Raw genomic sequence first — 27,515 nt, 5'->3', positions numbered from 1 at the left:
GGTACCTAGACATGAGGGATCTTGTATTCCTACTGTCTGTATCTAATTGTGTTCACCAGCCTAGGCAGGTACTCTTAACAGTTAACAATGTGTTCACGATAAAAAAAAATCCCAAGAACAATTGGCAGCAGGCCCCATTAAGCCCCATACCTTCCTTTGATTAGCAGTCATAGGAGTAAGTTGTAGTTGGTTACAATTGATGCATGTATTTGAACCGAGTCAAAATCTCTTCAGTTTGAACAATGAGCATAGTTGAATATGGCACGTTCTGCACTATCTCAGCTTTTGAGTGACTGTTCCTTGGGAACAGAGTTATTCCTCCTCATTATAGCAAATCTGTTCAGCAGTTACAAGGGGAAATCCTACTGTCATAACAGCTAAAGCATACTCAAACTGCTTAACAAACTGTGGCTGATTTTTTAGAAGAGTGAAAACCTCAGTCTTCTTTTGAAAAGGCATCATGTTCAGATTATAACGGACAGTGTTATTACCATGTATTACAACAAACTGTATGATGTAACATACCCTCTCTTCTCTTGGGAATGGTTTGCTCTTTGTAGTATATGGACCAAGAACAAGACTCAATTACCAGAAATTCACCTCTCAAATTGAAAAGTCTAGGGGGTGATTTGTTTAACATATTAAACTACTTGGTCCATGTTGTAGAAATGTGCTGTCTTCTGTTGTTGCGCTGCTTGAGAGCCAACAATGAGGAGGCCTGTTGCAGGGTTAGGTAAACTCTTGCTTGAATGAATTGGTCATGTCGTGTTAAAGTAATTAGTGCTTCCTGACCAACAGAGAATGGACATTTCCCAATACTTCCCTCAGGCAGCTGCTTGCGTGATGTTCACAATTTAAACTAATCCCTTTCATACAGACCGGAGGTTTTGGGCTGAGGAAACTGGAGATCAGATTACATTGTCCTACATTACATATACCAATAGTGAGTACAAAACTGTAGAATTTGGATAACTGAATTTCATATTGTGTCCTGAGAACTAGCACCCATCTTTCTGTGCCGACATTTTACCTTCCAGTGATCACTACCAGTTGAAAAGAGGGTTGCCTTTGCCATAGTAGCCCTACGCTAGTACTGGTTGTTTTGCAATCATTTGGGGTGAGCAGACATGTCTCAGCTGGAGGCGGTGTGAGACCCTGGAGTGCACCAATAGGCTTTACATGCTCTGACCAGCTCGTGGTTACAAGGTGGTTATCTTTCTGTATAAGGCTTTTCTGCAGCCTTCCTGCCTCCCAAGATTTTGCTCTTTTTTCTTCTTCAGCTCTTTCTTACAACGTAGATGTTTTCAGAGGAGCCTGATCCAGGGTTACACAGCTGCACCATATCACACCTGACCTTGAACACAGGCAGCTGACAGAGGGTAGTTGATGGGATTTATATCACCATGCATTACCGGTAAAATATTGCCTTTAGTTATTTTGATGGTAGGGTTTTCACTCTGTAATTTTGCAGGCTGTTACAGACCCACTGTAGGAAAAACATTAATGCTACACTTGTCCTGAGCTTAAAACACAACAGACTATTTGCACCCACAGTGCTAACAGTGCCAATGTGTGTCATGACCCACACCACATTCTGTCTGTCTGGACATGAGACCTGCACAAACACTTTAAGCCTAAGAACACATTTAACAGACATGCAGCCAGTTCCCCTCTAATGCTGACACCCCCCTGCACAAGGGAAAAAGTGTGAAGAGTGCCGCAATCCCTTTCGAAGGAGGGACAAGACATTTAACACCAAAATACTTAAAACAATTTATAAAGAATCTGCTTAAAAGGCCACTCCAGCCTGAAAATAAAGAGCAAGCCAACATGGCCATAAGTTAAAAGATGGGGCATTATGCCAGAAAAGAAAAGACAGTCTGCCTTGATTATAACTTAAAGTCAGATACTCAGTTAATGAAAAAAAACCTCACATGCAAAAAGAAGCCAAACATTAAGTTTGCAAAAAGAAGAAGAGCCAGAAACACAACGTATTAACCCCCTCACTCAATGCTAGAGTGGAAGGAAAGCAGGCTTGACCCTTGTTTCCACTGATAAGTAGTTGTGGGGAGCAGTCGGATGTGCTACAAAGGCTGGAGGCTGCAAGTGCAAGAACTGGAAGCATCTGCTGGTGCACTGCTACCATACTGATGTGTGATGGGTGATTAACTGCTGCTTAGCTTCTGGCTTGCTTTTCTGTGACTATCTCCTGTCTGCTAACAGTGTCCACTGTCAGACAACATATATACCCTAAGCAAAGCCTGTGTTTTACGCTGCTGCTCCCCTTAGACAATGTAACTAAGCAAATCAGACTTCTGCAGCAGCGGGAGAGGTGGGGAACAGCAAGAATCCCGCCCAGGATACTTTATCTTTGAAGTTTCCTCCTTTGGATTCTTGTCTCCACAGGCCTTATTTGGTACCCAGGAGGACATGCCAGACTGTGTTTTTTGTGGATGTTTTGCGAACGAATTCCTGGTGCACGGCATCGCTGTAGTCTGAGCTGCACAAGATTATTATATTATATAACTACAAACCCCTGGGAAATAGTGAGAACTCTACATGCAAATATCAGGGGACACTATTTCACAGGGAGGAATGGTTTACATCCATGTTGTCTGTAGAACATGGAACTAGAAGGAAACTGTCCTTTACTTTACACAGGATTTACATGTCAAAGGAACTACTTTGTATGCCCAAGAACAAAATGACACCCGTTGAATTTGGGCAGTTGAAGAACTGACTCCCTGGAGTCACTCCCTGAAGTCACTGCCTGGAGTGATAAAGGGAATTAACTGAATTGACAGATCCATCTGTCCATTCATACTTTCACTGAATATTGCTCTGTTAGAGTATGCAGAGTTGGTGATGTGGTCCTACATGAAGGATTCTGTAAACAAGCTCCATGTCATTGTGATTGCATAGGATCTTTCTTTGTATCCCGTCTGAATTTAACACACATTTTACTATGGATCTGGAAAAAACAATGAAGATATTTTACCACATTCAGACCTTGCTTCAAACTAGATGTGAGCATTTGCCATGTGTGAATACCTCATAAATTTGGGAAAACAAAGGTAGAAGGATGTGACAATGACATTCATTGCTACTCCCATAAATGGTGTTGACTGTAGAAATTGTTGTGCCATACTCTTGATTGCTTAGTAGACACATTTTTGGAACAGATCCTGGCTTTGGATTATGTTGTTAAAATTTCAGAATAATATGTATACCTCATGGGTCTGTTTTTCTTTTAATGGGATGAATGCATTTCGTATTGTTTATGTTAGGCTTATGTATTTTATTTCTTACTTAGATTTCGGTTGATGGCTTCAGAAATATTGCCAATGGCTGCAGTGGGATTCAAGATTTGCTACTCAACAAAATGCCCACTCTTACAGACAGATGTATTCAAGTAAGAAACTGAAAATAAATCTGTATTTTGAGAAACTTTCTGATGTTGGAACTGTGTTATCCTCTCAACTGACTTTAAAGAAAGTTATGCAGATACAATTTAAGAGGAAAATTTCTCCCTGAACACATTTTTTTTAACTATTATCTAATTATGTTTATACATTTTGTTCACTTGCAGTCACTTTCAGAAAATTTCAGTTGTCTTGTCTTCTTTTGCTACATGGGTATGGCTGAATTATGGTCTTCCATTTTATAAATGAGAGTTTTTAAATTTTTCCAGTGTTACAGCAAATATAATATATGGGAACAGCATTCTGCTACTGTTTTTGTCCATCAAAAAAGAATTTTCAGGCTTCTGCAAAAGTGATTGTTAACTAGATCACTGTCTCGGGTGTCTGCCATGCTTCATGTCTCCAGTTACTTACTTCTTTTCCTTGTGTTCCTAAACATAATAAATATATGGAGAATTTCAGTAGCTTATATACTGCTCACTGTCTAGATTTTACCTTAAAAAGAATTATAGCTATTTGTTTGAAATTGTAACATTTCGTATTATATGCAGAATATTTGCTGATCTTTTGTTATGTGACAGCATAGGTATATGAATATTTTATTTCACCTTTTTCCCTTTGAAGGCTCTGGTTGAAAAATGCCAACAGATAATGTCTGTTGTCTTTCTTGACTCTCCACATCTTTCTGATACAACTTTTAAAGCCCTTGCTGAATGTAAACTTGTCAAGGTCAGCATTGAAGGTTAGTATAATAATTCACAAAATTATTAGGAAGATACATTTTTAAAATGCATCCAGATAATTTGAAATAAATCTTTAAGCTGATTTCAGTGGGTATTTGGATCAAGCCCTTAATGTATGTCAGATGTGTAACTTACATCTTCATATATTTCAACAGGGAATAACCAAATTACTGATTTAAGTTTCCAGTTGATAAGTAAATGCTGCCCATACATGAGGCACATTCATATGGCTGATTGCCAGAAGATTACAGATGCTGGTCTTAAGATGATTTCACCATTGAAGCATATTCTTGTACTGAATGTAGCAGACTGCATAAGGTGCTATATCACATCCAGATTTCTGTAAACCATTGCAAAGGAATTTTGGTAAAGTTAATTATGCTCATAATAAGTCCTGCTAACACATCTTTCAGTTTTAAAACTAAATTCTTAGAATGTTAATACATGTATCTTAATATTTAAAAAAATATTTTATACAAGTAGTTTTTCTTTCCTGTATCATGTTTTCAAAAATCTGTTCATTATTACTCCAGTTCAAGCAAAAAAATTAAATGTAGATGTAATATTACTTAATATCCATGGCATATTTTAGTGCTGGAATGTGGCTATGAAGAAGATGAAAATGATAACGAAAGACAATTCCAGTGCCACAACTCTTTTAAAATTTGAATATCGTTTAATTTTGTAAATATTAAAATAATACTTTATCTAGTACTAAGATATAAACAAAACTGCCAATTTTTTACAATTACGAAGACAACGTTGTAATCTATGTTGCAGAGGAAAGATATATTTTATGTGGAGACTGTTTTCCACTTCAGGTGTGTTATGTATCAGTAGAAACAAAGACGAATGAAAGGGCTTCCAAAGCTGCACGCTTGTTCCCTATTTTGTGGCACGCTGGGGGGGTCAAGGGTGGGAGGGAACAGGGAATGCAAAACCTCCAAACATTTCAAAATCAACAGACCTATAAAATAATACAAAGAAGCTAGAATTGTTGCTTATCCTAAAATTTCTGACACCATGTGAAGTTGTAGGGATTCTGCTTTAATGTGTAACTAAAGTACTTTTTATGCCAGTTGATGCTGTATAAAAACCTGGTAACATTGCATGTAGATGCGCTGAGAAGTGCTGGAGTAATACCATGACATCATGTTGGTAGTTCAGGTGGGCAGGTGGGACAGCTGCCTGCATTTTCTGGTTTAACATTCAGAAGGCTGGATTTTCCAGTCTGTTAGCCGAATCTTGGGCTGTGAGTGTGTTTGCACATGTGTCTACTGTCTCTACTGCTAAAGAATTGCTGAATTACCTTAACAAAACTTTTTAAGCAGTTGTAAAGCTATTGTAAAACTCTGTACTTACTGTATTGCTTTTGCAGACACTTGTAAAAGTTTCAGCATTAACAAAGCTATAGATTGTAACACATCTAAACTTGTGTGGTGGGTTGACCCTGGCTGGACAACAGGTGCTGACCAAAGCCGCTCTATCACTCCCCTCCTCAGCTGGAGAAGGGAGAGAAAATACAACAAAGGGTTCGTGGGCCAAGATAAGGACAGGGAGAGATCATTCACCAATTACCATCACGGGCAAAACAGACTTGACTCAGGGAAATTAATTTAATTTCTTACCAATCAAATCACAGTAGGATAATGAGAAAATAAAAACTAAATCTTGAAACACCTTCCCCCCACCCTTCCCTTCTTCCCGGGCTTAACTTCACTCCCGGTTTCTCTACCTCCTCCCCGTGAGTGGTGCAGGGGGATGGGGAATGGGGGTTGCGGTCAGTTCATCACACGTTGTCTCTGCCGCTCCTTCCTCCTCAGGGCGAGGACTCCTCACACTCTTCCCCTGCTCCAGCGTGGGGTCCCTCCCATGGGACACAGTCCTCCATGAACTTCTCCAGTGAGTCCTTCCCATGGGCTGCAGTTCTTCACAAACTGCTCCAGCGTGGGTCCCTTCCACGGGGTGCAGTCCTTCAGGAACAGACTGCTCCCGCGTGGGTCCCTCACGGGGTCATAAGTCCTGCCAGAAAACCTGCTCCAGCGTGGGCTCCTCTCTCCATGGGTCCACAGGTCCTGCCAGGAGCCTGCTCCAGCGTGGGCTTCCCATGGGGTCACAGCCTCCTTTGGGCATCCACCTGCTCCAGCGTGGGGTCCTCCACGGGCTGCAGTGGATATCTGCTCCACCATTAACCTCCATGGGCTGCAGTGGATATCTGCTCCACCATTAACCTCCATGGGCTGCAGGGACAGCCTGCCTCACCATGGTCTGCACCACGGCTGTAGGGAATCTCTGCTCTGGTGCCTGGAGCACCTCCTCCCCCTCCTTCTTCACTGACCTTGCTGTCTGCAGAGCTGTTCCTCTCACATATTCTCACTCCTCTCTCCAGCTGCCATTGCGCAGGTTTTTTTCCCCTTCTTAACTATGTTACCCCAGAGGCACTACCACCGTTGCTGATGGGCTCGGCCTTGGCCAGTGGTGGGTCTGTCTTGGAGCCAGCTGGCGTTGGCTCCATTGGACATGGGGGAAGCTTCTAGCAGCTTCTGGCAGAAGCCACCCCTGTTAGGCCCCCGCCCCTGCTACCAAAACCTTGCTGTGCAAACCCAATACAACTTGGTAAAGAGTTTTTCTCAAGAGATAAGAAACTACAAAAGGGGAATTGTTAGGATTTATGTTTCTCTAATTTGGACAGTGTATTGCTATAAACATTCACATTGTGAGTTAGAAACATTTAGGGATTTCTCACAGAATCAAGGGAAGTGCCATACTGGTGGTAGAATCTTAAGAACATGTTTTGAAATGCTTAGCCATCTTAGTGCTCTTCATCAGTTCCCTTTTTTCATTGATGTTTTTTCTTAGTCTAAGAGTCTAAGTTTTTCTAACTTAGTCATACGGAAAATTTTTTGAGAAAAGGGACAGAAAGAGCAAATGTAACAATTCAGAATTCTTAAATTACAGGAAGTATTTGACTACATGTGAAAAAATGAAGAAAGAAAATTAACTGATCATAATCATTAGAATTAAGAAATAATAAAGACATGAGTAAAAAGGTGGCTAAAAATGGACACAGGCAATGTGGTGGCTCATACCCTTGGCACATTTTTACAGTTTAAGTATGTTATCTTCTTGTATGACAAAGCAGTGTGTAGCCTGTGTTCTTATACAGTTAATCAGCTGACTAGAGAAACTTAGCAAATGTATTCACAGCACAATTATTTTAAAAGTTATAATGTGGCTATTTCAGCCCTCAAGCCCCGTGTGGTTACAGAGTATCTTTTTTTTTTTTTTTTTTTTTTTTTTAAATTCCGTTGACTGTGTTGCCAGGGTCTGCGTTCCTTACAGACTTTATGCAAGTTAATTATTCTGAAGGTGTATTTCTTAAATTTATCTGTCTTGAATGAAAAACAACCACACTGTGAAATAACACCAAAACTACCACAGTGGTTGAATTATTGCAGAGTGATTACTTTAACACTTTATGAATTATAGCTTCATCTGTAGCTTGTGGTCACACAATGAGGCTCTGTTCAGGTTATCATTTTATTAGTAGTGCTATTCTTACCCATATGTTTCTGGGACTTTGGGATTTGCAGTGATTCTTTGTGCTGCAACAAACTGTACAAGCCAAAATATAATTCTGTCCTACAGAATCCTGGAATTAATTTTTTATTCGTCTGGGAACACAGAAGAAATACTGGGAATGCATTGAAAAGCTAAGCGTACAGTAATGTTAAACATACCAGAGCTATAAACTGTATTGAAACACCCAAGTTGTAGTCAGCTCTCCAACTTGTCTGAAAGATTTTCTATCTATCTACTTAATTTTTATAACCTTTGTGTATATTATAAGTCAGTGATTTGTGTGTGAGATACGCAATTGATTAAGTAAGTGAAACACTCCAAGGAAGAACTCAGGTTAACTCTTCATGCATGTGTACAGAACAGCTACTACATACATCTGCTACCCATGACTTTTGCTTCTGTGCTAGAAGATAATTTTTCCTTTAAATTATTTCAGTTCCTTAAATTAACAAAGATATAAATACTAATATTACTCTGAAAATTTTAAACAGGTTCTGATACTTTCTAGATAAGTTTTCCAAGCTCTGCCTTTTGGAGTGCTATCATATCTTAGTGTTGGAACTAATGGAAGTTCTCATAATCTCCAACAGACTTTTTTCAGAAAGTTCTGGCTTTCAGCAGTTCCAAAGAGCAGCATCTTTCTAATTGAGCCATTAATTATTCTGACTCATTTTTGGGCTTAAAAGGCTATTTAAAAAATACTATTATTACTTTCTTCTTATCTACAATGTAGGCTGCTGAATGCAAATTGTATATGACTTGTATGGAGTAGGAAAAATACATATTATAAATATTGCCTACATTTCTCTTTTAGAATCAGTGATGGAGGTGTAAGGCCATTTGTACAAGGTTCTTCAGGAGCTAAGCTAAGAGAGCTGAATTTGACTAACCGTATTCATGTCACTGATGCTTCTGTCACAGAAATAGCACAAAGGTACCATAGTCCAGTATAATATTTTTCTAGTGTGGTTAGACTCGCAGTATATTTCTAATGTTAAAGTTCTTAATATGTTAATAAATGGGTAAAATTATACAGCCAATTGTATATAGAAAATTGTACTAGATAAATGACTAGTCCCTTTTGGCATTGTGAATCTCTTAAAAAATGATCCATCATATAAAGGGGAATTCATCAACATAAATATGGAAACCTGAGAAGTCTTCATTTTAGGGGAAAAAAGTGCTTAAATGATGGTTGTCAGTGACAAAACTGCATTAAAAGATTAGTGTGTATAAGTAACATTTTTTGTAAACTCAATAAATACTCACGTCTACACAAACAAAAAGCACTCTATTGCTAAACCTCTTGAATTCCAGTTCCTCAGAAGGCATATTGGTATTGGCAATCAAAAGATAAATTTAAATCTCCAGAGAAGATTGGAGTCAGTCTTTCCACTCCTTACCAGATCTCTCAGCAGGCTCCTGTTTATGCTTTTGTAACAGTAGTTATGAATAATTGTAGCATGCTTGCTGGTAAGCTAGGGAATGCCTTCTCTGTTTTAACGGTGGAGTGTTACCCCTAAGGCTGTAAGCATAGATGCACTGCTTGAGGAGTCAGATTTCTTAGGTCTTCTGGTTTGGTTATGGGAAGATACAGTTTACGGTGCTTACTTACGCAGTAAAATTCAGTTTTCTATGTCTGGTCAGTGCGTGCTGATTTGCAGAACCTGGCAATGTCTTCATGTGCTGTGTAGCATTATTTGCATAGCTGTAGTTGGGTGTGGGTACAGCCATGGGGCCCTGAGTTCTGTCGTTGCAGTGAGCTTTGAAGTTCCTGTGCAAGATATGAGAGATCTGGAGATGGAGAAAAGTCAAGCATCAAACTAATTTTAAAAATATTTTTATATAATACAGCTCCTTGACTTCCATATTTTGATTTAATTTTATTGCTGTTCATGATTTGAAACATTTGTGATGCTTATGCATTATGAGTGGAAGTGCCTATGTAAGCTAGGTATCAAAAGTCTAGAGTGCTTATTTTCATAGGTCCCCTGAAAAAAACTTAGCAAGGGTTATTACAAAAATGTACTTGCTATATTACATTTCTGTAACAAAAGTGGAAAGCTGACAGTTCTGGTTTTTTAATTTAATTCAGATGTCATGAATTGACCTACCTAAATCTGCATCACTGTGAAAATGTGACTGATGCTGGAATTGGAGCCTTGGAAATATGCCATCATTAATATCCATTGATATCACTGGAACCAGCATCTCAGATAGGGTACATATATGATTAAAGAATGAAGAATGTGTTTACTATTTATCTAGGCTTTCTGAAAAAAATGCCATAAAAATCCATTCATTTAAAAACCTGAAAACTGAAAAATTGGTATTTTTAATATTTAAATTTGTAAAAATTGTGTTTTCCATGAACAAGATATTATGGTGAAAAATCCTGAATGTTAGCTCTAGCAGAGGCACTGCCTTATGCTGTGGTCTAGAAAATAATTGCTAGTGAAAGAATTACTAACAAGGTATCTTCAATGTGTCAAGTTGCTACGACTCTGGAAAGCAAAATAGCGAGCATGGGAGCCAGGTTAAACATCGCAAGCCTCCACATTACATGTTCCTGGGAGGTCCTGCCTTGTGCGCAGGGTTCAGAGCCAGTTCTGCTGTTTCTTTTACTTTTGGGGCAAACTCTTTTCACTGAACACAGAAATCTAGGAGAAACCTCATGGAGAAAACTTGCCGTAGAGACTATTCACTCAGTCACTGTTCAAACAGAATTCTAAGAACTTTATTATTTGGCTCTAACACAGAGTTTGTGCAAAAGTAATCAAAATGTGACAAAGTAATTAAAATGCCTCTATCTTTTATGGAGGCTTGAAAATAAAAAACAAAATTAAGCTAAATAAAGGCAGTTGGGAAATCCAAGAAGACTTCATTTAATGTAATCATTTAAAATATCATAAAATTATATCTGAATGAAATTTATGCTGCCTTGAATTACAGTCCCACGTTTCAACATAAATGTTTTCTTTCTCCTTGCCTGCCACAGCTAGTCTTTTAAAATGCTGTGTTGCTTCTTACTCTAGTTTTCACATAGCACAACCCGTGACCTCGGCAGTAAGTCAAGCTCTTTTGCTTACACTGCATTTCTAAGGCTTTCAGTTTTCTTTCTCCCACAAGAGAGATAAATTAAACTGGAAACTGACCATTTGTCATTTTTGTAATGTCTGGCCTGATTGCTAGTACTAGCTACAAAACTGTTACAGTTTTTGCTGTTTGCTGTGTTTAAGTATATAACATTCATGCATGTATAATAAATACATTTTCTAATCTTAAAACCTTATTTGATAAAAGGAAACCTAGAAGTCTGCTTTGTAACAAGCTAGTCTTTGTATGCTTTGACTTTATGCCTTTTATTAGCATATAGAGGAAGTTGTATTAAGATCTCTTTTAATTTAGACTTTGTAAGCATTGCTTTAAAAATGTAGCAGAGAGCACAGTGTTTTATAGGCAGTAATCAACACCATTATGCTGTGCTCATAAAAACTGTAAGGCTCATATGCTTTCCTGCAGTCTGTGCAGTAGATCTCTGTTGCTTTTGCTGTCTTACTATTTAGTGTGAAAAATGTAGAATGTGCAACATCATAGATTTGCACTACACAAGAGAATTTTCCGTTCTGGTTTTTCAAATGACAGCAGAATCATTCTGCCCACCAAAGCAGAGCAGAATTTACTGCAATAAGGATGACATACTTAAGGGAAGGATAGAGCAGAAAAGATACAGTAGAGTCAGATTTTCTTACAGATTTGTGTCTCAGGTATGACTGACGTAATCAAAATGGAAGTTTTTTTCCACTGTTGGTGCCTTCCTCTTCTGTAGTTACTCTGATGCCCAGCAAGTGAATGTTCCTGTTGCGATCTGTCTTTCATTCAGGGAATTTGTTGCATGTGGAAGAAATATATTGACTCTTAGAATTGTCTCTGACAAGAAATCTTGTTAATAAAAAAATTACAGTACCCTGTAGACTCAGAGTAATTAAAAAATGTAGTGCTAATAAGAAATACATTAAAAGTCTCTCTCGTGTTTGGAGAGGTTTATTATCCTGGTCCTGAGTCTACTCCTCAACAGAAAGACTGGAAATTGAATAAAAACAATCATTGCCTATATTCAGGTTTTGGTATTGTGTAGAAAGTTATGCATTTTACATAGAGAGAAAATGCCTAGGCAAACTTCTAAACACAAGCTAGAATAAGGCAAGTAATTCATCGCATGTTTAAGTTGTATGCGTGCTTAAGTGTCTTGCTAAATAAGTCAAAGGCCATTCATTAACAAAACCAAGTATCATCCAATGAAGAGGATGTCAACTTTATGCATATGAGAAACTGGCGGCATACTGACGAAGTTACTGTGTTTTTCTTCTTAGGGCTTTGACTATATTGCTTTTACTGTCATAAAATATATAACATTAAAAAAATGCCCCCACAATTACATTTTAAATATTAATTTATTCAGTCAGTTATTTTAGCATTCATCCTTTTATACTTCAGAAAATATTTCCTTCTTTATTCAAAACTGATTTTTTAAAAACAAATAACACATTTTTAAGTCTCAATAACTTTTTTTAATAGTGGGAAGGATATTTGTTCTGGTTTTGTCATTCCTGAAGTATTAGAAATCGGTTTCTTACAGTTATAAGCAACTTAAAAACGACTTAGAAATGAAAAGATTCGCACATTAGTGACAGCATTTCTTTTTAAAAAAAACCTGCAATGACAGAGCAAAGATGTTGAGTTCTTTGAAAAAACTACCTTTAAATTCTTTGAGAAAACTCTGGTTTTTTTCTAGCTAGCCTGCCATCCCTCATTGTTTTCCCTCACATTTTGCTCTTCTAAACCCCTTGGAATAGGGACCATAGTGTTTTAAATTGTGAGTATGGTTAACATGTTCATGAATGCATAGATAATATCACAAGTCATTTTAGATATAATTGTAAAGGTATTTACAATATTTGCAAGGTGTTTAAGCTTCTATTATGGAGCTAGAAACATTAGCATTTAGGACCAAAACCTATTTGTCTTTCCTATAAAAGCAGACTCAGTGGAAATACTTCCATGAGTTAGAGAAGCAGTTTTAGTTATAAGCTTTATTCTCATGCTCTCCATATTTTTGCTAAAATGTCTTGAACTTTTTCTGATGTCTATATGATACAGCTTTAGCAGCTTTGCTCCAAGTCTGAGAGTCTGAAAGTGTGCAGCTGCCTAGCTTTCCTCGTTCTGACACAAGCTGCTGATGCATATGGCCTGGACCACCCATCTTCTTGGGACATTAAAAAAAAAATTAAGTATAGAAGTGTCAGGACGTTTGAAGAAAGTGTCTTAAGTCAAGCAGGATTTAGACAGAAAAAGCATAGCAAAGAATAATGAACTGTTAAAGAAACTTAGTTGACTCCTGAGTTATATAGAGCATGCAGCAACAAAACCAGCAGATGCCCTGACATAGACTCAGGGAAGCTTAATATCAGTGGTGAGTTGTATGCAGTGTAATAATGAGAGAGAAAAAAATAGCCTAAAACTTAAAAAATAGGTAAAATACTTTAAAAATGGGAAGGACCCTGATACTTTTCAGAAATCAAAGATAAAAAGGAAATATGAAGTATACAGAGAAATATTCTTTGCTTCTGCATTTTCTTCTGCAATGACCGTCATGCCTGAAATTCTCTCTCGTGATAATCTAAGGCCTCGTTCTCTCTTCTGGCTGAAATGCCTCCTCAAGAATTATCCGTGGCATCAAGTCAGCTAATCAGTCACAGATTTTTTGCATGCTATGTGTAGTTATTCTTTAAAGTTGAGGATAATTTGTAATCACTGGGAACTCTGGAGTAGTGGTTATATGGATGTATAAACAGTTAGCTCAGCTTTCTTTTCTTATGTGTTTGTATTTAATAACCTTCGGATCCTGGCTGGTCCTGAAGGCCAGGCTGCAGTGTAAATATTTACTAATATTTTAATAATAAGTTTCTAAATAGGAAAAAAAAAAAACCAACAAAAATGGCATTTTGGCATTCCACAGTTATCTAGAGTAATTTCTTTGCATTCGTAGTGGGATTCTGAATCTATGGTGACGTGAATCCATAGCCCGGCTCCACATTTTATTCTGTTAGAAAATTAGGCCAGTAGGACTGAGGAAGAGCCTCGTAAAGGTTAAGAAAAAAATATTATCAGGTCTAATAGATATAACCAGCAACAGACTGCAAATGAATTAGTTGCATCTGATTTCCAAAGGAAGGATGTAACAAATCACATGCATTCCCAAGGCATGGAAAAGGAAATGTTAAAATACATTAAAGTGGGCTCCAAATTCATATGTTAGCACTCCAGTTTGCTTGGGAGAATAGAGAAAGAGAGAATTTGACCTGGAGACTTAGAAACTTAATTCTGCATAGAAATAGGAAATACTAACACAGAGAGTCATTACAATGGATGCCAGATGTGCTAACACCTTGAGTCCCAATGCAAATCAGTAGGAATTAAAGGTACTTAGCAATGTTGAAAACTGGGCTCAATGTTTTTACAGGACATTTTGTTACAATGGAAGCCCTGTCGTCTGGACTTAGTGTCAAGAAATGTTGGCAACTGTATTTCATAAGTTATGCTCTGGTCTAACTGCAAATGGTGTTAGGTGTAGAAATTAAATTTTATGGCATGGATTATACACAGTCATACAGGGGGATTTCTGCACTGCAATAGAAAAATGTCTCTACAGTTCCAGTAAACAGATCTGACCCACATTTATATTAGCCCAGGTACTGGAAACAGTATAGCTACATTTGCTTAAGAACTTACCCGTTTTCCAGAAGGTTTTTGCTATCTGAAACTGAACTTTGTTCTGCCACTTATGTATTGTTATTAGCAAAACGATACTGCATGATAGGAGTCATATTCTTCTCTTCCAGTAAGTGTTTGATCCATGAAACTGGTGCCTGACTGTGGCTAATCTGTGCAGAAATCTGAGCGTCTTAGAGGATAAACTGAGTCATTTCATATTAAATGGCTCAGAAATGGAAGGTGGGAGATACCTCTTAAGAGCTGTCTTCCAAGATTGGAGTCACTTTGAGGTCAAACGCTTTGGTTTGGGGTATGAACAGGAAGTAACATCTGTATATCTCTGGAACATAAAGATACATTACAGATGCTGACCTTTAAGGTTTCAAAGAGATATGTGAACAGAAATCTCAGAAGTTGAAAACAGCATAGCACATGGTTATTGTTAGCGAGAGACGGTACATTCATTGCAGCCTGCAGTTGAAAGGCAGAGACTTGCAGCTTGTGAATATAAATAATAAAGAGTTGTTCTTTGGTATGCCATAGCCTCAGATGACTTTTCTGTCTAGCAAGTGAAGACCCTCACCAACTGGTACAGTCAGTACTCATTTTCTGATCTACAAAAACCATGGTGAAATAATAATAAATGGTGCCAAATGTTTGTAGGCCTCACGTAATAAAGTAAATGAAACAGAACAAAAATGTAAAAATTGCTTGAAAAAAACAGCTGTTGGAGAGGAATAAGAAGTTTCTTTTAAAGTTGTTTTGTAAATGGAAATGGTAATATACATGCTATGCAAGAGATGCAGGGCAAAGTCTTCCCTTTCTCCATGGCAACAGAAGATTGATCCAAGATATATGGGGTGATTGCTTTATGTTAAAGGGGAAATGTGTTTTTGGAGACACATAGAGTGGGTGATCCTAGTCTGTATGCTGCACAGTATTTGTTTTGCTAGCATCTATTTCCAGGAGTTCCAGTGATAATATGATAGCTCTGACCATATCTTTCAAAAATGTCTGGAGGCTTAGTACAGAAGAAAAAAGTCTCTAGAAATAGGTCAGTATCCTGGACGGGGATCCTGATGTTATTTATCAGGGAATACTACTGAATAAATCAGGAAGTCTAATAAAACTAGTGATAATTGGCTCCTTTGTATATATGTTAGATACAAAAATAATAGTTAAAAAATTCATATAAATTAGAATTCCTGCGTAGAGCTTGTTTGAAGAGGTTTCTTTTTGGAAACGTAAAAGTTTTGTAGTTTTTCTACGCAATAGACAGTACCTAATGACATTCCTTGTCTTCCATGTCTTCACTCTTTCCCTTCTCAAATCTCAAATTATTAATGAAACACCTCAAAGGAGACGTTGATTTTAATTGGAAAAAAAAAAGTTGTTCTGTGATTCAATGTCACTCTAGTCATAGAAAATGATTATAAATTAACTTTGAAGTCATAGCAGCATTAGTTGTCAAGTAGCAAAAAATCTTAATAATATTCTTTAGTATTTCATTACCAAGTACATTAAAGTCGTGCCACTTTTAAATAAAGAAAAATGCAGGAAGAAATTACGTCCATAAGGTCACACCTATCACTATCAGTCTCTGCTGTAAGGAATTCAAGTTCTGACATAAGCCCATTTGGGGTTTAAGTACATAACTGTTTTTTTGTCTTGAATAGGAGTGCTCTGGTCAACAAAAATTTGAAATCTGTAGATTTTCATGAAGCTGTTGAAAGTAATGGCCACCACATAACTGTGTCTGCTGAGAAAAATGCAAATTTCTTTGTTTTCGTAAGTAGCCAGGATTGGAAATCTTTTTCATTGTTCCATTTTTTGTTTTTATTCAGCCTGTGAGATTTCAGGAATTTGCAAAATCTGAACTCCAGCCACACTCTTCCAGCATTATCACTGCAGTGTCCACATCTGGATTCCAGACACTATTTACGTGTGCTTATTTTTTCAAGAAGATATTTCCTCTCTGTGCAGTGCTGTTCGCTGCTTAATTGTAGATAATTTATTAACCATATGGAATAAAGTGATAACTTTGTTTTTCAGTAAAGTTTACTTTATTGATATGAAGCACAGACATATTCTGCTGTGACTATCAAAATACATTTTACAAAATCAACATTTAATTCTCCTTCAGATTAGAGAGTTTAGGATCATAATATGGTTCTGTTTCCTGGTCTACAAGCAGTAAAAATCACAAAGCATCTTCGGATCCTTTTGCGCTCCTAAAATAGGAATTTACCAAAGTTTTCACCTGCCTATTGTCTTGAATATGGGGGTTGTTCATGCACCTGTGAGTGTGACTGCACCATTTCAAATGTTGTCTTGTACCATAGCTGTAGCTATAAAGCCCTTACTGGTAGGCAAATCATAAAGGCAGCAATTTTAAGATATTATTTGGTCATAGCAAATAGTATTTTGTTCTTCCAACAAAAAAAATTGTGAACAGTTCTTTCAAACTCAAATTTTGGAGGAGATCTGTAAATGTATTTTGCTTTATGAGAGTCCTGGTCTGTATCCTGTGGAAGTATTTCACACCACACTACTTTTCTTCAGTTTCTTTCTTTCTGAACAGGTCAGAAAATCTAATTTTTTGCTTTCTCAATTGAATTATTTCTGCAAAGAATTCTTAACCCTTGTACATACTTCAAGCAAAAATCAGAGGATAAACTATATGCATTCTGCTGAAGAGAATGTCTTAAAAGGTGCTGTAATTCTTAGATAGAAGCTTTAATATATAGGCATTGGATATTATTGACCATCTTAACATATTCAATGTAATTACATGTAATTACATGTATTGATTTGTAAGATTAATTTTTCTGGCATTTTTTAGGGCTTGAGAGCCCTTGGCCACCATGGTAAAATAAAGGAACTTTCTATATCAGAATGCAAAAACATCAGTGATACTGAGATTCAGGTAAAACTTCACCTCTTTTCTTGGTGTTTCCTGGAAGCCTCTCTATTTCTTCCAATTAACCACGTCCAAAACTGATCTTATTTTCTCTGCACGTCATCATTCATTCTTCATTACGCCATTCTACACTCTCACTCTTACAAATGATTATCCCCTTTCATTCCTTTCAATTTTTTTTTCATTCCTTCCATGAATTTTAATGTGTCTTGAATTCTGCTTGACTCTGAAATTCACTCCACAAGAGCCTTACTGCTACTGAACTGTACTGTGCAAATTGCAATCTAAACTGCTGGTACTATTTCTTTCTTGCTCTACAAATCCTTCACCAATTTCTATCTAAAACATACTTTTCCCATTGCTGGTGTGGGCTTTCAGGTCTTGCTTTCTGCTTCTTTAGTCAGTCATTTGTTGAATGCCATATTTAGATGACTTAGCATGCCTAGCTCAATGGAAAGGTTGAATTTCTTTAAGTCTGTTACACTTGGTTCCTCATGTGCTGCTGAGATATTGCTACACGTCATTATCTCTTAGTGACAAAAAAAATATGTCTCAATATACCTCTAAAGGCATATTTCTTACCATAAATGGTATGATTAAAAATAACAAATTGTATTTCAATAAGAAATGCATGTGCATCTTCTCCTGATTGAATAGATGTCTTAGCTGTTTTATGGAAAAAATAGCACAAATTGCACGGTGTCCTTATTTGAATAAAACCTTTTAAAATGTCCTATGAAAACATCAAATGCATAATTTATTCATATCTAATGATGAAACTAATCTGCTAGAAAATGGACTACATGTATTTTAAGCTAGATGTTTGAAATACTGAATTCTTATTCAAAAGATCTCATCATGCTCACAGCAAGACACCTATTGAATCTCACTAAACTTCATTATTTCCATTGTTTTTATTTTTAAAATTATTATATACAGTGGTTTTGAAATTTAAATATTGGATCTGGGCTATATAAAGCTAGATATTGTTCTTAAAATAAAAAGACTATGTTAAAACATGTATTATTTAGTGTTCTGATCTCATACTTAGCCTATGAACTTAGAAATTTCCCAGGGTCAATAATCTTTATAATCAGACAGGAAATTAATTAATTTGTAGAAAAGGCAACCCACAAATTGAAGCTGCCACAAAGGCAGTTATTTACATTGATGATAAGTTATGAAGTTACACAGTGAGAAAATACTTTCTTTTTTGAATAATCAGCAATTATCATAGAAATATTAACACATACAGTATTTTCATTTCATTTTACAATGCTTATAAATTTTTTGATATTTCTGATTTACTGACTCCTGCTTTTTTTTAACGAATGTCAACAATGAGGCTTGCCATCCAAATATTTATTAGACTTACACTATCATCACAGCAGTAACTAGATACTGAATTCTGATTTATTAGTACTCATTGTCTTGTTTTGGTAAAACCAGTTATTCGGTGTTCCTGCAATTCTTTTTATGGATAAAGCATTACACCGGAAACTGGAAAAGATTCAGAGAGGGTAACAGGGATGATCAGAGGTATGGTACAATCTCCATAAAAGGAACAGATAAGTAAGCAAGGAACCTGCGGTCTGGAAGGGAGGTGGCTGAGGGAATACGACAGAGATCTTTTCAGTTGCAAGTGGTGTGAAAAGGGTGCATAGGGGTCAACTTTTTGCTGTTTACTTCCATACATAATCTAGTGGGCATGAAATGAGCCTAGTTTGAAAATTCAGAATGAAGAAAAGGAGATGACTGTTTCCAAAATGTATAGTTAAACTGTGAAATTTTTTGTCACAGATTGCTTGAAGTTTACCTAAATCCTTATGGAGATTTGACAGATTCAATATGAATGCATAGATTTACTGCTCTGTGTTTCAGAACAATGTAAGAACTAAACACTAGTCGGTAACTTTACAGCAGAAAAAAGAACCATCCATCTTGTCAGGAAGGAGAGAGGATTTACATCCAAATAAGAGCACTTTTTTCTGTAACTGAGAATTGTTCCTAACCATGTATAACAGAAACGCTTAAATCATGTGTTTTAATGATACAAATTTCATGCCCATAAACACTTGCAGATCGTAAGTCTGCAGGTACAGGCAATGCCATCACGTAATCCCAGTCTTCAGCTTCTACATTTTTTCCATTATAAGCTCCAACATCCATCATTTTATAGCCATATATTGTAAGAATGAGTCAGTTGTTGCTGCACCACAAGGGATGCATCTGGATTGAATCTTTTTACCCAACACACACGTCAGGCCATTAGGATTTGCTTCTTTAGGGATAATTCTGACTCACCTTTCATGAATGTTCTGTGTAAAGGTCCATGTTTTTAATCAAAACAATGACCAAGTATGTACATCTTGTGTATATCATGGAAAGTCATGTAGTGCTAGCACTGCTGCTTTCAGAGGAGAATATTCACTTCTGCGTTGTGCTATGCTTACAGCTAAGAAGCCATTTCAGTTGTCGCACTACATAGAGTAAGTTCAAAAAAAGACTGTGAAAAAAGAAGTGTTTATGCTTTCCTTGTCTGCTATATGAATTTGAACTTTTTGAGGAAGAGAGCATCAGCAGGGAGTACATGTAGGAGTTGCAGAAGCCATGTTGTCATGGATCTAGGGAGGGCAGGAGAAAAAGGAGGTAAGGAAGTAACTTGAAACAAAATGGCACGTCCTTTTTTGTAAGTTGAATCTAAGGATATGGAAAATCTGTAGACAGTAACTCCATTGCATGCTGCATATCTTGGTTATCCTTTGATTATATAAAGAATATTTAAATTATGTGAAAAGAAAATGCATATTAAGAGGGTTTTACTAACACCATTAAGGTAAATTGCTCAAAGTTATAAAATGCCAAAAATAATGTTGACTGTACAGTTTTAATTCATTTACTTGTGCCCAGGCATTATAACAGTATGTAAATGCTTATGTGATCACATATTTTATAAATAGGATCTTTGCTCAATTCATAACTCAGATGATGCTCACTTAATGAGCAGCAATTTAGTATTTTATATTTTCATTGATGCTTGTGTGTGTCCTCAGGTCTTATTTATGCAGAATTAAAATTGTGCAAATAAGTTAGAAAATGATGTTATTTCCTTCATCTGGTGTTCAATTCTTTGTAGTGTCTAAATGTTTTGCAAACATTATTTATCTCCACAACCTCTTCTGTTATTTTCTTTATAGGCATAGAACCAGGGATACAGAGATGAAGAGAGCAAACAAAGCTCCATTTCCTTTGATTGCAAATATAATTTTAGTACTATTTGCAAAATAATGTAGGGGTAGACTTAAAGTTATGAGCAAATTCAGAACCTAACTTTGAAGGATATTTTAAATATGTATGCAGGCAAACTATGCCAGTAAAAACAAGATAATTGTATCTCACAGGCATTGAAATCTTGGCTTCAGCTTGTGCTACATACCCTAGCTGAGAATGTAGTGATTAAGCCATCACATCTGAGGCCTAATTCTGAAGGGAGTGCAGTTTCTCTTACACATGGATAAAAAACATTCAGTTATTGGGTTTAGAATATTTCCATATTGCAGGTAACAGCCTGTAAAGCTAGGACTGAAATAGGAAAGGTACAGAAGTCAATTTTTATGAATTCTGAATTGTCCATTCTAACCAGTCCTAAGTTAAAGCATTCACATCCTGCTATTTGTAAAATAAAACAAGCCCAAGAAGCACTGCCTTGCTACAGCTATCCTGATAGATGGCAAAAAAGAAGATAGAGTGAGGATACAGAGAAAAAGTTCTAAAATTCCAATCTATGAAACAAATTTCAGAGTTAATAAGTTTATTTGCATCTGTTTGGGTAAGGCTTATGAAAATCACGCACAATCATATACTTTTTGGTCATCAAAGAGCTAACATTTACCAGTGATCAACCATATGTTAGTGCCTGAGTTCCCGTTTTACATAAGGAAAAAATAGCTATGTGACAAAGGCAATAGTCTGATTACGATGGAATTTTTTTCAGAATGATAAATAGGTAATATTTGTGCATGATAAATATATGCATTTGTGTGTCTCTGTGTGCATGCACATGTGTTATTTATCCATGTAGCCCTTAGTCTGTTTACCTCAGGACTAATTATGAAAAATTTTGAAAAGCTTCATACAACCAGTGTTTTTTATTCAATCTACTACATAAGTATTCTTTCTTTCCCCTATAGAGGTAGAATTTCCATTCCAGTAAATGACAAATTACACTGGCCTTAGGCCAAGATTAGCAGGCCTGGAAGATCAGCTCAGTGACAAATTTAAGGCATCTCACTGTGGTTCTAGTCTGGACATCACAGAAGAAGAGAGATTCTCACTGAAGCTAAAGCTTTGCTTGAGCCCCAAAATGTTCTGCGATGCTCACATCATGGCACTATTAGATGAAGAAATATGATTTTAGATTGTTTGACTCTTGAGTTAACAAATCTGCAGGCTCTTCAAGAGAAGGTTTCCACAAGCTCAAATCATGGTCTACCTTCTCCTTCTCTTTGTAGGCCTAGAAGTGAATATTTTTAGGTTTGAAAAAGATTCAGGCCAAAAGGTAAACAAAGTTTCAGAGTGCAAAGGAGAAATGTATATTTTATGAATCTATGTGGCCTTTCATACGAGTTTCATTGCAAACAATAAATGTGCATTGTATGCCAAAGTTATAACTACCCGTGTTTCATGAGAAGGAAACTTTTATGTGGGATTCTCTGATACTATTTAAAATATACACTTTAATGTGCATTTTGCCAAAAATTTTCATTCATATGATTACCTGTCAGAGGTGTAAGTATCAAATGTAAGATGAAAAATGCATGAACACATTGCGTTGGTCAAACTGTCCCGTTGGTCTTTTCAATTGGCCTTGTAGAAGAGAACATGGAAAAGATATTCATGTAAAAATTAAAAAAACTCAGATAGAAGCTAGGAAGTCTTAGTAGTAGTAGTAGTGATAACAATAGTAATAATAGTAATAATAATAATACATTACACCTATTTATCACTTGCCATCTGCAGGTCACCAAAATGTTTTGTAAACAGCTCTTGCAATTTCATAATGTGTGAAGTTATCTCCACTCCATTTTATAAGCCGGGAAAAGTCACTGAATGGTTTGGTCTGTTATTTTCCAAAAATTACCTGTTTTACATGGCGTACGTGTAAAAAGCTAATACCTGAGTTACAAAGGTGCTGGAACTGAAGTCAGTAGGATCTGCAGGCGCTTATTCACTCTAAAAATGAGGATAGACATTGTAGTCAACAGGTATCACAGCAGGAATTACATGGCACTTCCGCCACAGTTAACTGGCCTGAGCTCCACAGAGCAAATCAGAACCCAGAACTCCTGAGTGACAGTCCTGAGATTCTTACCCATTGCTTTCCAAGAAAATAATGTAATTTACAGAGATATAGTTGTTTGTTTATTTTTGAAAAAAAAAGAGAAAATTTAATATACACAAAAATGGGCATTTGCAGAGAGTAGAAGAATAAATGTATTTGGGGCTGGTCCTTTAAGCACAAATCTTTTAGGTTCCAGGTTGTGCTCAATTTAAAGAACCCAAATTCAACATATTTTAATAAATACAGTGGCACTTATATGAATGTTAGTCTAACAAACACATAGTATAATATATAAGCAATGGAAAATAGCCTCTTCTTTTTCTAGTGACATTCACAGCCAACAGCTGAATGACTTCACTTCTAATAAAGGGTACTTAGAAAACTGAAGTGCCTGAAGTGGATCAAAGGATTGATGTAAATATACCGTGAATTGAGAAAAAATAGAGTAGGCATGTCACCTAAGAATGATTGGGTTTTTTGTTGCTCTTTCAGGAGTTCTGCAAGGGCACAAAATACCTGGAACACTGCCATGTCTCATACTGCCCTCAGCTGACGGATGAAGCTGTGAAAGCAATGGCATTTCACTGCCACACATTAACATCTGTCAACATAGCAGGTTGCCCAAAGGTATGTATAAGAAATGGGGCAATAGTTCTGGGATTGCTATTGCAAAGAAGTGCTCAGTATTTCATTCAGAAATTTGACCTGCTGGCATCTGTGTCTTGTCACAGTTCTACAACATACTCAAGTAATTTAGAAATCAAAGCTTAAGTTCAGCTGACTTTCCATGTTAAGTTCTGAGATTTCAGAGTGTTTGGCGTTCTTCTAATGGTTGCAGTTACAACACAAAGGTGTCTGTATCAGGTAAAAGTTTGTCTCTCCAGGGGCTGATGTCTAGAGAAGGGTGAAGAGAGAAGGGCTTTTAGTGATACTTCTGCAAATGCTCTCTCAGCTTCTGGTGTTTTGGGTGCTTCCAAAGGGTGGTGTCTTTGTTTTAATAACTCTTGGTATTTTCATTCATGAAAAAGTTGTTGTAGTGTTGCTTCCATCACTATTAAGTGGGAATATACTGAGTTTATTACTACTTTTGGAAAAGTGAATCTTGAACTATCCTTCAAAATTTCATCATACTCATTTGACAGTTTTCCCCCTTTTTTCCTACTGAAGTGCCCATGTCCTGCTTCCTTCCACAATAAGTCTGCAGCCATCACTTGTCCCTGCCTTTCTCCTCTCCAACGCCATCTCCATAACCCTTGACTAGCCTTTCAGGTCTCCACACAGTCCTCATGTCCTCTTATTCACTGCAGTGGCTGAACACCTTAGCCTCCTGGCCAACTAGTTTGAGCTGACCCAGCTAACTAGTTAGCCAGCCCTAAATTATACGTATTCTGATCGGTTCGTTAGCCTTCCAAAAGTTCATAAGTTTCTCAGCCTCTAGGCCAAAACCCACAGGCTGTCTCAGATCTGGCAGGCCAAGGAAGTTGGTGTGTGTCTTACAATAGCCTTTGGTTTATAGCTTACAGATACCTACTGTACAGCATTAATTCTTATATACATGGGTCTCAATCTCCTGTATCCTTTGCTTTTAGATAGATATTAAGCTATTTTTCCATCATAACAGTGGCAATAGAAGTTGTGCATGGCGGTCTTCCCAAAGTAGTTGAAGTTAGGTAGTTTTGCAAGCAGTCTTCTCTGCCATGCTTCCATTACACCTTAGAGACTAACACAGAAAAATCCAACCCAAAAAAACCTATTAAATGGCAGGCTGGAAACTGGGAGAGTTTCTGATTATCAGAGCAATGAATTATAAAACAGCATCCTGGGAAGGGAGCCGGGGGCAAAGTATTAAGGAATGTTAGGATGGCTCTTGATAAGGGAATGAGCTAGGTCGTATTTTGTAGTTCCTTCAAATAGGAACAAGAAGTAGACTCAGTGACCTAGTAATCTCCTTCCAATGCTTTGTTCCTAGATGGTATCTTTTCTTTAAACGGTTACAAAGCCAATCTGTTAACTGCTAATACCCTACTATTTTCGGAAAAGAACATCAAGACTCTTTCATATAAACCTACACATAAGTTTACAAGTCTTTTTTTGACTTGAATCCAGCTTGCAACTCCATAAAATGAGATGGGTACACCTGTGGATGTTAAAACTAATGGGTTTTTCAAATCCTTTGGCAATCTCTAGTGTAAATTGAGGGCGTCCAGCTGCTAAGCAAAGAAATATTTTCCACTCAGAGACTGTTTAAAAATGGTCAGGAGGTTAAAGTAAGAATGAACCTGTTCCAAAGGATATATGTTAATATGTCTGACAGTCACGTCCTGCAACATCAGCTATATTATATTAAAAAAAAGAAATTAAAAAAAAAATTGTAGCAAGAGAACATGGAAAAAAATCAACATACAAATACACGTCCATTAAGAATGTTTTGGCATGTGCTACACATACACAGGTTACTCTAAAATTAGAAGAGCTCATCACTTTAATCATATCTACTGGGGCAAATTAATTGTCTTTGAACAAACCCCACTGGCTTCAGTGAAAGTGCAGAGAGCCTCCCTGTCACGTTTCTGTATACCTAGGACAGGTACAAGTCATTTTGCAAATGCTGATACTAAAATATTCAGCAGTGCAGTTCTGAGTCTTACTCAGGGAATGAGCCTAATTCAAGAGTAATTCTTATTTCATAGGGAAAAAATGAAGTTGCTGTGGGAAACATAGCCTACCCATGAAAAAATATAGCAAGAACTGAAAAAAAATCTCTGGTTAAATGAATGAATCAGCTATTTAAATAGCAAAGTTCTGAAGACACAGTTCAATAGACAATGAATTCTGTAATTCAGTCCTCTAAAGGGAATAGGATTGAGTGTATGATGAATGTAGATTTCTCTTAAATGCATCTGATACCGATTACTGCATTCAGTCAGCAACTTTGGTTTATTTCAATAGGAATATTAATCTATTTATTAATATTTTAATCTACTTATTAATCTATTGCAGATTTAATATTGAGCATTTAGCTAAATCTGGAATAAGCAAAGCACAGAATTACCTCTATATTCCAGGAGGACTGCATCATGAGATGGTGTGCTAATTTTCTGTTCCACAACCCAAGGTCCCAGCTTCATCTTGCCTACTTGTCCCTTTTAGATTCTCATGAGATTGGCTGTTTAATGCAACTGAAACTCTCATCTCTCTTTCCACCATCCCACTCCACTGATTTTAATCAAGTGTCTTTTAAAGGTCTTTAGCATGTCCCCTCTTGATTTTTGGTCCTGACTGAACAAGGTAATTAAAGTATGTACATAATTTATTCTTGACTGTTTCCACTGAGGCCAGTGGAGCAATTAAGTAGCTTGCATGACTGCTTACGTACCTTAAAGACTCTGTCTCATGTTTCTAAAATGCAACTTCCAGCATTAATGGCAATGAATATCAGCTTAGAAAAATGGAATTGTGAGGTGGAACTAAGCAGCTCTACTTCAGAGCTAAAGAAAAACAACTATACGTTAAAAAGGTCTTGGTGCGAGATGCCCGTTTGTAACAGAGAACTGAGATACAAAACTGATATAACTAAACTGTAAGTGCAGCCTGACAGTTTAGCAAGAACAGTGCAATAGCAGGTCAGGCTAAAGCTTATATGTGCTACACGCAAAATTATGAGGTTGGGAAAGTTAAACCATTCTGATTAGGTGAAAAAAATCCCACAATACTTTAGACTGTACTGGAATCACAGTTAACTAATACCTCATATGCTCCTGATATTTAAGTGATGGTTCCTGTAGAGCCTCTTGCAGAGATTCAGAATTATCCTGTGCCAGAAATTTTACTTCCATGAAGTATTTTAAAACATAGTTTTCTCACAAATCAGACACTAAAATTGTGCTCTGTGGTTTTTTTTCCCAACTATTCAATAATCTTCTAACTTCTGCGTATCTTGTTGCTTCATTTACAGATGACTGATACCTGTATCCAATACTTGGCTGCAGGCTGCCATTATCTCCACTTCTTGGATGTCTCGGGTTGCATTCATCTTACTGACAAAACACTGAAATATCTTTGGAAAGGTTGTAAGCAACTCCAGACTCTCAAGATGCTGTACTGTAGAAATATTACCAAGTAAGAGGATATTTCCCAACCTTAATTCAGAGGTGGTTGTAAACCCAGAAACATGAGGTTTTTTTCCTTCACTGGCATCATGTTGCCATGCTAGATGGCTTGAGCCATCTTGCTCCTTTATCTAGGGAGCATCCACACTGCTGGCTTAGGATTCCTGTGGCTTGGTGCGGGTATCTGTATATTCTAGCGTCAGCCAGAAATGAAGGGAAATAGGGACCCCATCTATCTTTATGGCGGACAACGTCCTGTTAGGGAAATTTCTGCAGACACAGGATATCACCTCAAGGGCATGTGGGAACATGAGGGAGAAAAACAGGCTGGGCCTAATGCTCTCAGCCATCGCACTATGTACTTGAGCTCACTCCGAGGGTTTGTGGGAGCCTGTTTCCCAATGACTGCATGTCAGTATGTGGCAGAAGCACATTTGAGCATTGATAAGGGCCAGTGCTCAAAATGCAGCACGGTTACAGTAAATTAGTCAAGGTATCATAAGCATAGTTTCATGAAGTACAAGTGAAATATACTTGTTATGTATCTACAGTTGGAAAAAACAGGCCATCTACCACAATGTAATCCAGCTTCCCTACTGGTGTAAATGGACCCAGCCTCTTGAT

General features: G+C 37.0%; 1 protein-coding gene across 1 annotated transcript in view; it reads left to right on the top strand.

The window, feature by feature from the left end:
- Positions 1 to 27,515, top strand: part of FBXL13 (F-box and leucine rich repeat protein 13) — a 96,667-nt gene that overhangs the window by 60,362 nt on the left and 8,790 nt on the right. The window contains 9 exon segments of the mRNA XM_072858889.1: positions 3,314 to 3,412; positions 4,047 to 4,164; positions 4,321 to 4,483; positions 8,562 to 8,681; positions 9,843 to 9,901; positions 9,904 to 9,968; positions 17,364 to 17,447; positions 23,275 to 23,409; positions 26,738 to 26,901. Of these exon segments, the coding sequence (XP_072714990.1) occupies positions 3,314 to 3,412; positions 4,047 to 4,164; positions 4,321 to 4,483; positions 8,562 to 8,681; positions 9,843 to 9,901; positions 9,904 to 9,968; positions 17,364 to 17,447; positions 23,275 to 23,409; positions 26,738 to 26,901 (1,007 nt within the window).

This window comes from Ciconia boyciana, chromosome 1, assembly GCF_034638445.1.
Source record: "Ciconia boyciana chromosome 1, ASM3463844v1, whole genome shotgun sequence".
Taxonomy (NCBI): domain Eukaryota; kingdom Metazoa; phylum Chordata; class Aves; order Ciconiiformes; family Ciconiidae; genus Ciconia; species Ciconia boyciana.
The sequence above is the reverse complement of the archived record's forward strand: the minus strand, read 5'-3'. Positions and strand labels throughout refer to the sequence as shown.